Source organism: Trachypithecus francoisi, unplaced genomic scaffold, assembly GCF_009764315.1.
Source record: "Trachypithecus francoisi isolate TF-2019V2 unplaced genomic scaffold, Tfra_2.0 Lachesis_group6, whole genome shotgun sequence".
Classification (NCBI taxonomy): domain Eukaryota; kingdom Metazoa; phylum Chordata; class Mammalia; order Primates; family Cercopithecidae; genus Trachypithecus; species Trachypithecus francoisi.
Window position 1 is genome coordinate 26,749,288 of NW_022681471.1, and position 12,816 is coordinate 26,762,103.

Consider the following 12,816-nt stretch of genomic DNA (forward strand, 5'->3'; position numbering starts at 1 on the left):
TGCACTCAATCTGTCTGTTTTTCCTGTGAGGCTAGAGTGAGATAATGGGAGAATCTCTCATCACTCCAGGCTATAGAAAGTACCAGCTATCTTCTTGACACCCTGATCCTTGCTTATTTCTCCCCAGTTCAGTGTACTTATTTATTTGGAACATCTGACATATTTCTAAAGGTAGTAACGAAGCAGCAAAAAATATCCTTTTAAAAAGTAAGAACTTCTCCTGTCCCTACAGTGCCAGGTTATAATCTAACTTGGCTTTAATGAACAAGATCAGGGGTTAGCAAACTACAGCCCATGGGCCAAATCCAATATGAACCTCTTTTTAGATAAAGTTTTATTGCAACACAGCCACATCCACTTATTTAACATATCATCTATGGCTATTTTCATGATATACAGTGGAGGTGAATACTTGTGACATTTCCACTAGTTATATGCAGAACAAGCGGAGTATAAATGTTTCAGAGATACGTGTGTGTATGGGGACAAAATGGGACTCAAAATAATCATACTGGCCATATATCCTTCCTACCTACTATGCTGCCCTACATTCCTACAAGAACTGGTTAAAGCGATAATCACTCCACAAATGTGCACAGACAAAGGTCACCAAACACTTTAATTATCCAGCTTTTAAAAATGCTCTGAAGTGATGATATTCCAAGTTAGTTTTGTCTCATTACTCTAAGTTCTTTGTAATGCTTAAGCCCTGTCCATCACTGAGATATGGTGCAATAGAGTTAAGCCTTGTTTTTGTACACACAAAATTGTCTGCACTGTTCACACACTACACATGAACAATGCGAGTCTCACCTCCTCAGCTTTGCTCCTGACCTCAGTAGGTATCTGATTGCTCTTACGGATCTTCAGCTGCTCTTTGGCTTTCTTCATGTCCTTCTCCACTCGTTGCCAGTCAACTTTGATGTACCCAGTATGGTTTGCAAGCTACAGTATCAACAATAATGACAACAAGAAATGAGAAACAGATTTGTTATTTCTTTTCGTCAGGATAAATCCTGAAGTAGACTCTCGAAACCCTCTGACTTTCCATTTTTGGAGACATCTGCCATTTGATTCTTTGTATCATGATGACATCTACTTAGCATCCCCCCAATATGTGAAGCCATATGCCTGGTACTAGAAATAACTACTGGCAATTCTTTTATTTATACTCTTACAACTCTTTTACAAAGAGTTATGTAAGATGAAAATCAAGGTGGGGGATCAAGATGTAGGGTGAAGAGATGGACCTTACAGCCAATACAAATGTTTCCAGAGAATGACCCTGACAATGTGCCCATGAGTGTCAGTTTCCTGACAATGTGAACAGAGTAAAGCATTCAGGCAGTAATTACTGTTGCTTAACAGGAAGAAATATAGCATCTGGCCCCACAGAGATTTCTCATGAGCAACTTCATATAAAGGGGTATTAAGAGAAGCACATCCAAAGACACCTACAGCATATACCTATTTCCCTTGATAAAAAACAGCAGGCAGAAACACTAAAACTCAGTGTAAATCTGATTCAAGCATGTAGTTTTTTGATGATGGATTAATATCATCCAAGGAATGAACAGAATGACTATAGCCGACCAATCAATGCCCTATCAATATCACTTCTCTCTACCAAATTTTTGGCAAGTCATATCTACCTGGATATCTCAAAATATCTGAAACTAAAAGTCGTCACTTTGCTAGAGTCTCCTCCTGCATTGTTGCTCTTCCTCTAGTCCCTATTTTAGCTAATGGCACCACCAGTCACCCAAACAGACTAGAGAAAATACTTGTGATGTGTATCATAAAGAAAACATTAAGACTCAAAAAAAGTGAACTTCTTATAGAGATCAGTAAGAAAGAAAATTCACTTTAAAAATGGGTAAGGGCAATTCACAGAGGAAAGTGTCCACGAAAAGGAAAAAGTTCAGCCTCACAACTAATAAAGCCATAGTAGCTCTATTTATGAATTTATAATTAGAAATTCACAAAAGTCTATCAACACATGAATGGATAAACAAATTGTATCATGTTTACACAATAGAATATTACTTAGTACTAAAAAGAACAAATTACTTATAGCAACCACATAGTTGAGTATCAACGTTTGTATCTAAAAGAAGGCTCTGGTTCATTTACTCTGTTTATCCCACAAAACCCTGCTATTAAACTGAGAGAATACATGGACTAGCTATTTGAAGGCTCTTACATAAAAACAGCAACATGCAGATTGGAAAAGACCAGAAAACCAAAGCACCACCAAACTGATGGCGTGTTTCCTGCTTTTCCTGCAGTATCGCCTGGCTTAACCTCAAGGCAGGACTCAAGAAACACCGGACAAAATTCAACGCAAATTCATGATAAAACTCTCCGAGAAAGAGGAATAGAGGGGAACTTCCTCAATTTGATAAAGAATATCTACAAAAAAAAAATCCCTGCAGTGAACTCAGAATCAGCACAACATGGCAAGAAAAAGAATTAGGAGGCATCCTGATTCACAAGGAAGAGGTCAAACTGTCTCCAATCACAGACATCTTTGTCTACATAGAAAATTTCATAGACTTCAACAAAAAACCAAAAACTCCTAGACTAAAAAAGTGAGTTTAGCAGGGTCACAGGATACAAATTCACACAAAACCAACTGAATTTCTATATGCTAGCAATTTGAACTGGAAATGAAAAATGTTTAAATGATTTACAACAATATGTGCAAAAAATAATTAAATATTGGGTACAAATCAAATAAAACATACAGGATCTGTATACTAAGAACTACAAAACGCTGAAGAAAGAACTCAAAGACAACCTAAATAAATGGAGAGATGACATGTACATGGAATGGAATGCTCAACACAGAAATGAGATGCCCAATTCTCTCCAAACTGTCTATAGATCCCAGCAGGATTTCTTATAGATACATAAATAAGCTGGTTCTAAAATTTATATGGAAAGGCAAAGGAACTGGAATCACCAAAATGATTCTGAAAAAGCACAGAGTTGGGGGAATCACACTACCTGATTTAAGATTTACTATAATGCTAGAGCAGTTAAGACAGCATGTGATACTGAAGAAGAGAGACACAGACCAACAAACAGAATAAAAAGTACAGAAGCAGACTTGGACAACTACAACAAACTGATTTTTTACAAGGGTGCAAAAGTAGTAATGGTGGTGGTGAAGTCCCCTGGGTGGCCCAGACCAGGATTGCAAGGTGACTTCCTGCTCTCCTTGGCATTACTGGGGGACTGCACTGCAGGGGCAAAGCAACACCAGAACTGGGAAAAGCAGCCTCTCCCACTGCAAGGTCCCTCCAGCGCCCTCTACTGACAAAGCTCAACATCCTACTTCTATTGCAGCACAACAAGTAGAGGGAGCCGAATAAACTGACAACTGGCAAGTGTTGTTGCTGGGCTCTGAAAGCTGCAAAAAGTGCTGGAAATGATCTACAGCTTGGTAAGAAAAAGCAACTACATTCATAAAGACGTGAAGGAAAAATTTCACTGTTCACAGATGGCATAAAAAGATTTTAGAGACAAAACCCAAAAGAATCCCAGACAAGTCAGAAATAAGAGACTTTTTTAACAAGGTGGCTGGCTGAAAGAACAACATAAAATATCAACTGTATTTCAACACACTAGCATGAATCAGAATGTGTAGTTTTAAAAATCGTATCATCCACAAGAGCAACTAAAGTTATAAGGTATCCAGTAATAAAACTGAATCACAGATGTACAAGATCTATATGGAAAAATAATAAAAGTCTATTCAAAGGCTTTAAAGAAAACCCAAATAATTGGAGAGAAAACCCATGTTCACAGATAGAATACTCAATATCATAAGAGATATCTACATGGTTCCAATGCAATTGCGATAAAAATTTCAACAGGATTTTTGAAAATAACTGACAAGTCTGATCTAAAATTTAGATGAACAAGCAGGAACACCAAAGTAGCTGCAACACTCCTGAAGAATAAGGTGGAGGAATTTGCATTACCAAATATTAAGCTTTAGTACTGTCATAAAGATAGAAAGTTGACTAGTGGAACAGAACACAGAAACCAGAGTCACAGCCACACATACATGGATTTTGATATATGAAAGAGACAATGCTGCAAATGGGAATGGGAAGAATTATTCACTAAATTCTGCTCAATTATCAGTATGGAAAAAAGGAAACTGTATCCCTATGTCAAACTATAACTTGTGATATAACTGATCTCCCAACATTATGCTTGCCTCCTGCTCTCAGTCCTCTGGTGACAGATAACATGAGTGCCTGCCACAGATCCTCCACGCTTCACCTCTGCAGCAAAGCAGTGTCCCTGTACCCCTTGAATACTGGAATTATCCAACACCAAAATCTCATTTTGAGGTGCCTTTCCGGAGATACTTTCAATACCAATTATTTCTGTCAGGGCCCCAAAAAGAAAGAGAGGACACACTCAAATTAAGACATTTCAAAGCAATATTAAGATGTTTATGAAGTTTGGGGCCGCATAGAAGGGAAACCACAGGGATAGAGATGTTACTGGACTTCCACCTGAAGGGTAAAGGGGAAGGAGAGAGAGATGTGAGGAGAGGCCCCACCTTGCAGGGAGTCTGACCTGTCCAGCAACAAAGCCAGCACCTAACAAGCCTACAGGGAAGCAGCCAACAAAAGTGAGGCTACATGACTTTTGAGGCTTGGGCAACAAAGGAGACGCAATTTGCACCATGTTTCTGGAGCACTGTGCTTAGGAGTCCTGAGGTCAAGGTGGTGTGAGGAAGCCTATGCCGGCACAGGGACCACATGGAAAAGCACTGAGACTATGGACATGGGGGAAATAAAGAGAGGAGGAGGGAAGACAAACAGAGACAGAGAGACAAAGAGGCCCCACAAGTCCAGACCTACCCCAATCCTCTGATTATCTGGCCTGTAACCACATGAGACTCTGATCCACAAGCACCTACCTTAACCCTCCCCAAACTCCTGTAACCATGAGAGAGAATAAAGTGATCATTATTTGAAGCCATTAGGTTTGGGGGAATTTGTCATGCAGCAATACCACACTCAACCCAGATACAGCCAGTTACCAGCTTCCCTCTTCAATACATTTGATTTTCACCTGACCTATCTGCAAAACTCACTCCAATCATGGTGCTAATGTAGAACTTACCTTGCAAAAGTGAGGGTTGCCAACTGTGGGAAGAGACAAAGGGCTGTGAATTCAGAGACTCTGGCATGGGTCAGGGGTGGCAAAGGTTGGCTCTTTTAAAAACTCCTAGGTGATTCCAATGCGGAGCCAAGTTTGAATATCAATGCCGCAGAGCTCAGAAATGTATGCCTAATACAATCAAATGTCAGTTTTCTTTTGTTTTTGGAGAAACTGCTCCCTTTTTCTTTTTCAAGTCTTGCTTGTTAGTCTCTCCTAAGCAGTCTCAAAAGAACTGGCAACCACTGGTTCTGAAACTATGGGTCAAGGAGACAGCAGACAACATCTGACTGTACTGTCACTTAGCTCCCATTTCTCATCACATGCTCCACGTCCCCTCTGTAAAAGCTAGCTATATTAGCATATGAAACTAAATCATCACAGCACACTTATATTTTTGAAATCACATCTGCTTAATATTTGAGCTGGTCTTAAAAACTCTTTTAAAAGGGAGCTATGATAAGGAATTTGCACTTCTGTCCCCACATGAGGAAATAAAATGTGACTGGTAAATAACATTTACTAGTACAATGGATAAAATTTGACTCAAATGGTCACTAGCATTTAAAATAGTACACAGCCAGGACTGTATTACAACTCCCCACACCACATTCCTTAATGGGCAGGTGGAATTTCCAAACATCTGAGAACATTTCACATACAGACCTGAAGGAGAAAAAATCCACCTCCCACAGCTGTTGCAGCCAACTTTCCAACCTTCTGGAATATGAAACCCGTGCACCTACAAAAACAAATCAACATCAGACAAATTGATGAGCTGTCAGTTATGCACAAACAATGCATTTCTGGCAATGTTCATATCTTACGTAGCTTAAGATGATCTAGCTCCTTCCTACCCCCTACATAAAGCCCAGCTCCAAGAGGAGCATGCCATAATGAAATCAAATCTTGGCTCTACGAATGTTGTGGTCTTGAGTTAAGTCCCTTAAAATTCTCAGGTTATATTTTTAAAAGACGACTCTGGCTACATTGTGGAGAAGTGATTAAACGGGGAGGATGAAGTCAGAGACTCTAGCTAAGAGGGTAAAGCAGCAATCCAGAAGAGAAGTGAATGCCATGGGCCAAGGTAGAGATTGCAAGGAGGGAGGAGACCTGAGAACTGTTTGTGAAGAAAAAAATAAAACACGCCTGAGTTTGAGGACAGGACAGTTGCAAGGGATAAGTCACAAGATTCTGTCCTGAATGTGGCATTTTTTACAATATAAAAACAAGGAAGAGAAACAGAGGAAAAGGTGGGGGAAGGGAGGGGAGGAGATAATGTCATTTTGAATATGCTGAATGCAAAATGTCCATATGATATCTGAGTGGCAACATCTCATAGCCAGTTTAATATAATTATGCGTTTCTTTATTATTGTCTATCTTCCTGCCCCCACCCGATACTAAAATGTAAGCTTCATGAAGGCAGAGATTTGTTGTATTCATTGCTGAACACGTATCAGCTGTAATCATTAACCATTGTTGAAAAAATCCTCCCTAGACTCCAATTATCCAGCCACCTTCCCTTTTCTCTGCTCTCCTTTACAACAAAACTACTTTGAGGCCATCTCTTTCGTCCTGTGTCCATATTCTCTCACACCTACTCCATTCAGGCTTTTGTCCCATGACTTCAATGAAACCATTCCTATCAAGGTTACCACTGATCTTGACCTCACCAAATGCTAGTGTTCACTTCTGAGCTTTAATCTCATCTGACCTACAGCAGCTTTTGACACAGTCGATTACTCTCCCCTTCTTAAAAAAATTTTATTGTGTATATTTGAGGTTTACAACATGATGTTATGGGATACATATAGACAAGTAAAGTGGTTACTATAATGAGGCAGATTAATATATCTATCATCTCACAGTTACTTTTTTGTGGTAAGAGCAGCTAAAATCCACTTATTTCATGGAAATCCCTAAGGCAATACAATTACATTAGCTGCAGTCCTCATGCTGTACATTGGATCTCTAGACTTGCTCCTCTTATATATTTGCTACTTTGTATCCTTTGACCTACATCTTCCCATTTCCTCCCATCCTATCCCTGGTAAGCAGTTTTATTTCTTTATATTTATTACATTATAGCACTGTATATATGACTTTTCCCCCACACATATGAGATCATGCTGTATTTTGTCTTTCTGTGTCTTATTTCACTTAGCATAATGTCCTCCCAAATCTATGCTATGGCAAACAGCACAATCTCCTTTTTTAAGGCTAAATAGTATCCCATTGTATACACATTTTCTCTATCCATTCGTCCATTGATGGACACTTAGGATGTTTCCATATCTTGGCTATGGTAAACCAATGCTGCACTGAACATGAGAGGGCAGATATCTTTATGAGGTGGTGATTTCATTTCCTTGGGGTATATACTCAGAAGAGGAATTGCTGGGTTGCATGGTAGTTCTAATTTTAATTTCTTTAGGAACCTCCACACTGTTTTCCATAATGGTTGTACCAATCTACATTCCCGCCAACAGTGTACTAGGGTTCCTTTTTCTCCACACCCTCATCAACAATTATCTTTCTTTTTGATAACAGCCATTCTAACAGGTGTCAGGTGATATCTCATTGTGGTTTTAATTTGCATTTCCCTGATCACTGGTGATGCTAAGCATCTTTTCATATACCTCTGGTGGCCATTTCTATGCCTTCCTTGGAGAAATGTCTGTTCAGGTCTTTAGCCCATGTTTTATCAGGTTATTGGTTATTCTGCTATTCTACTCTGCTTCTTGACATCTTTCTGCTCTGGAATACCATTCTCTCTTGGTTTTCCTCATATATCACTGGCCACTCCTTATCAGACAATTTTGCTTCCTCTTTCTGACTTCTGAATGTTAGGTTGTTCCAAGACTCAGTCCTAGAACCTCTTTGCTCTGTGTATTCACTTTCTATCTGCTGGGTGTATACCATGATCTCTGATGTAGGTTACTGTTACAGCTCCTCATCTGGACTCCTTACCTCCACTTTTGCCCCCTAGAATCTATTCTCAATATAGCAGCCCATACAGTCCTAAAACAGGGGACGACAAACCGCAGCCTGGGAGCCAAATCCTGCCAGACATCTCTTTGTAAATCAAGTTGCAACAGAGACTGTGTGACCCATAAAGCCTACAATATTTACCATATGGGCTCTTTTCAGAAAAACTTCACTGACCCCTGCTCTAAAATGTAAGATCAAGGTACACTTCTGCTTATAACCTTCCAGTAGCTTCCCTCCTCACTAAGAGAGAAAGTTAAAGCCTTACACTTAACATCTTGTCTCCCATTACCTCACTACCCTCATTGTCTACTGTTCTCCCCTTATTACATTTCAGCTCAGTAAGAGAAAGAACTACAAATACAACAATGCATGGAGAACCTCGTAATCTTTTTTAAACAAAAGTTAGATGTCAGGCAGTATATTTCTGAAGCAACTCTGAAATTGGAAGGGTGGTAGGACCAGTAAATAAATCATAACGGTCCATTTTAAGAGCATTCCACTGTTCAGACTTACTAAAGTATAATCAGAGTCACTGATACATATTTAGAATGGTTACAGATTTTTGCTGTTACAAAAAATGTTGCACTGTTCATAACACCTGGCTTTTTCTCTTTTTAAAACAAAACATGCATTTTTAATAAAGCCTAATAATAAAGCTAGACCCAAAAAGATCAAGCAATTTCTAAGTAACTGGATCCAAGAACAAGAATCAAGCACATTTATAAGAATAAAAAATATCTAGCACCCAATGAAGTAAAATTCATAATATCTACCATCTAATTAAAAACTACCAGGCTTGCAAGGCAGAAAAATATGAACCATGATAAAAAAAAAAAATCAACTAAAAGAAACCCAGAAATGATACTGACAAAATTAGTAGACAAAAGCATTAAAAGTTATTATAATTATATTCAATATGTTCAAGAAGCTAGAGAAAAGATTGCACATAATAAGTAGAGGCAAGGAAGCTCTTTTAAAAACATGCAAATCTTGGCCGGGTACAGTGGCTCATGCCTGTAATCCCAGTACTTTAGGAGGCCAAGGCAAGAGGATTGCTTGAGGCCAGGTGTTTAAGGCCAGCCTGGGCAACATTGTGAGTCCTCATCTCTCTAAAAATACCTTTTTTTCATTAGCCACGCATGGTGGCACGCACCTGCAGTTCCACCATTCAGGAGGCTGAGGTGGGAGGATCTCTTGAGCCCCGGAGGTAGTGAGCTGTGATTGTGCCACTGCACTCCAGCCTAAGCAACAGAGCAAGAAAGTCTCAAAAAAAAGATGCAGATCAAACTTCTAGAAATAAAAACTACAATGTCTGAGATGAAAAATATAGCAGTTTAGACACTGTAGAAGATTAATAAACTTCATGAAATAGCAATAAAAACTATCAAAAATGAAATAGAAAAGAGACAAAAAAATGAAAGTGGTTATGATACTGAACTATAGTTATACAAGATGTTACCATGGGGGGAATTGGGGAATGGGTATAAGACCTCTCTGGATTATTTCTAACTGCATGTGAATCTACAATTATCTCAAAATAAAGTTTTAAAAAAGTAAACAGTATTAATGAATTGTGGAAAAACTTCACACAGCCTAATAAATGTGTAATTGGAATCACTGAAGGAGGACAGAAAAAAATATTTGAAGGAGGACAGAAAATATTCCAAGCTTCAAGAAAACTATAAATCTACAGATCCAAAAAGCTCAATGAAATCTAAGCAAAAGAAACAAAGAAGGCCAGGCATGGTGGCTCACACCTGTAATCGGGAAGGCTGAGGCAGGAGGATCACCTGAGGTCAGGAGTTTGAGACCAGCCTGGCCAACATGGTGAAACCCCATCTCTACTAAAAATACAAAAATTAGCCAGGTGCAGTGGCGCATGTCTGTAATCCCAGCTACTCTGGAGGCTGAGGCACGAGAATCACCTGAACCTCAGAGGTGGAGGTTGCAGTGAGCAGTGATCATGCCACTGTACTCCAGCCTGGGTGACAGAGAAAGAGTCTGTCTCGAACAGAACGGGACAGAAAAGAAAAGAAAAGAAAAGAGAAAACTATAGCAAGGTACAACCTAATCAAACTGCTTAAAATAAATGGTAAAGAGAAAATCTTTTTTTTTTTTTTTTATTTTTACTTTTTATTTTTTTTTTGGAGACGGAGTCTCGCTCTGTCGCCCAGGCTGGAGTGCAGTGGCGGATTCGGCTAACTGCAAGCTCTGCCCCCGGGTTCATGCCATTCTCCTGCCTCAACCTCCCGAGTAGATGGGACTACAGGCGCCCGCCACCATGCCCGCTAGTTTTTTTTTTTTTTTTTGATACTTGTAGATGTAGGTATTCATTTTAATGAAGCCTTATAGTCCATTATTTGCTATTAATTACTCTGTTGATGGACATTTAGGTTTTTCAGCCATTTCCTTTCATAAACAATGCTTCCATGGCTCCTTACATGCCTCCTAGCTTTCTTTTTTTTTTTTTTTTTATTATACTTTAAGATCTAGGGTACATGTGCATAACGTTTATATCTGTATAACTCCCCAATGCAATCCCTCCCTCCTCCCCCCTCCCCCGATAGGCCCCAGTGTGTGATGTTCCCCTTCCCGAGTCCAAGTGATCTCATTGTCGAGTCCCACCTATGAGTGAGAACATGCGGTGTTTGGTTTCTCTTCTTGTGATAGTTTGCTAAGAATGATGGTTTCCAGCTGCATCCATGTCCCTACAAAGGACGCAAACTCATCTTTTTTATGGCTGCATAGTATTCCTGGTGTATATGTGCCACATTTTCTTTTTTTTTTTTTTTATTTGTTTTTTTTTTTTTATTATACTTTAAGTTCTAGGGTACATCTGCATAACGTTTATATCATGTATAACTCCCCAATGCAATCCCTCCCTCCTCCCCCCTCCCCCTGATAGGCCCCAGTGTGTGATGTTCCCCTTCCCGAGTCCAAGTGATCTCATTGTTCAGTTCCCACCTATGAGTGAGAACATGCGGTGTTTGGTTTTCTGTTCTTGTGATAGTTTGCTAAGAATGATGGTTTCCAGCTGCATCCATGTCCCTACAAAGGACGCAAACTCATCCTTTTTTATGGCTGCATAGTATTCCATGGTGTATATGTGCCACATTTTCTTAATCCAGTCTGTCACAGATGGACATTTGGGTTGATTCCAAGTCTTTGCTATTGTGAATAGTGCCGCAATAAACATACGTGTGCATGTGTCTTTGTAGTAGAGTAATTTATAATCCTTTGGGTATATACCCAGTAGTGGGATGGCTGGGTCATATGGTACATCTAGTTCTAGATCCTTGAGGAATCGCCATACTGTTTTCCATAATGGTTGAACTAGTTTACAATCCCACCAACAGTGTAAAAGTGTTCCTATTTCTCCACATCCTCTCCAACATCTATGTTTCCTGACTTCTTAATGATTGCCATTCTAACTGGTGTGAGATGGTATCTCATTGTGGTTTTGATTTGCATTTCTCTGATGGCCAGTGATGATGAGCATTTTTTCATGTGTCTGTTGGCTGTATGGATGTCTTCTTTTGAGAAATGTCTGTTCATATCCTTTCCCCACTTTTTGATGGGGTTGTTTGTTTTTTCTTGTATATTTGTTTGAGTTCTTTGTAGATTCTGGATATTAGCCCTTTGTCAGATGAGTAGGTTGCAAAAATTTTCTCCCATTCTGTAGGTTGCCTGTTCACTCTGATGGTAGTTTCTTTTGCTGTGCAAAAGCTCTTTAGTTTAATAGATCCCATTTGTCAATTTTGGCTTTTGCTGCCGTTGCTTTTGGTGTTTTAGACATGAAGTCCTTGCCCATGCCTATGTCCTGAATGGTACTACCTAGATTTTCTTCTAGGTTTTTTATGGTATTAGGTCTAACATTTAAGTCTCTAATCCATCTTGAATTAATTTTCGTATAAGGGGTAAGGAAAGGATCCAGTTTCAGCTTTCTACTTATGGCTAGCCAATTTTCCCAGCACCATTTATTAAATAGGGAATCCTTTCCCCATTTCTTGTTTCTCTCAGGTTTGTCAAAGATCAGATGGCTGTAGATGTGTGGTATTATTTCTGAGGACTCTGTTCTGTTCCATTGGTCTATTTCTCTGTTGTGGTACCAGTACCATGCTGTTTTGGTTACTGTAGCCTTGTAGTATAGTTTGAAGTCAGGTAGCGTGACGCCTCCAGCTTTGTCCTTTTGACCTAGGATTGTCTTGGCAATGCGGGCTCTTTTTTGGTTCCATATGAACTTTAAAGCAGTTTTTTCCAATTCTGTGAAGAAAGTCATTGGTAGCTTGATGGGGATGGCATTGAATCTATAAATCACCTGGGCAGTATGGCCATTTTCACGATATTGATTCTTCCTATCCATGAGCATGGTATGTTCTTCCATTTGTTTGTGTCCTCTTTGATTTCACTGAGCAGTGGTTTGTAGTTCTCCTTGAAGAGGTCCTTTACATCCCTTGTAAGCTGGATTCCTAGGTATTTTATTCTCTTTGAAGCAATTGTGAATGGAAGTTCATTCCTGATTTGGCTCTCTGCTTGTCTGTTACTGGTGTATAAGAATGCTTGTGATTTTTGCACATTAATTTTGTATCCTGAGACTTTGCTGAAGTTGCTTATCAGCTTAAGGAGATTTTGGGCT

General features: G+C 39.3%; 1 protein-coding gene across 1 annotated transcript in view; it reads right to left on the reverse strand.

Moving 5' to 3' along the window:
* FUNDC2 (FUN14 domain containing 2) overlaps positions 1-12,816 on the reverse strand; it is a 34,908-nt gene that overhangs the window by 2,513 nt on the left and 19,579 nt on the right. The window contains 2 exon segments of the mRNA XM_033201917.1: positions 814-945; positions 5,854-5,929. Of these exon segments, the coding sequence (XP_033057808.1) occupies positions 814-945; positions 5,854-5,929 (208 nt within the window).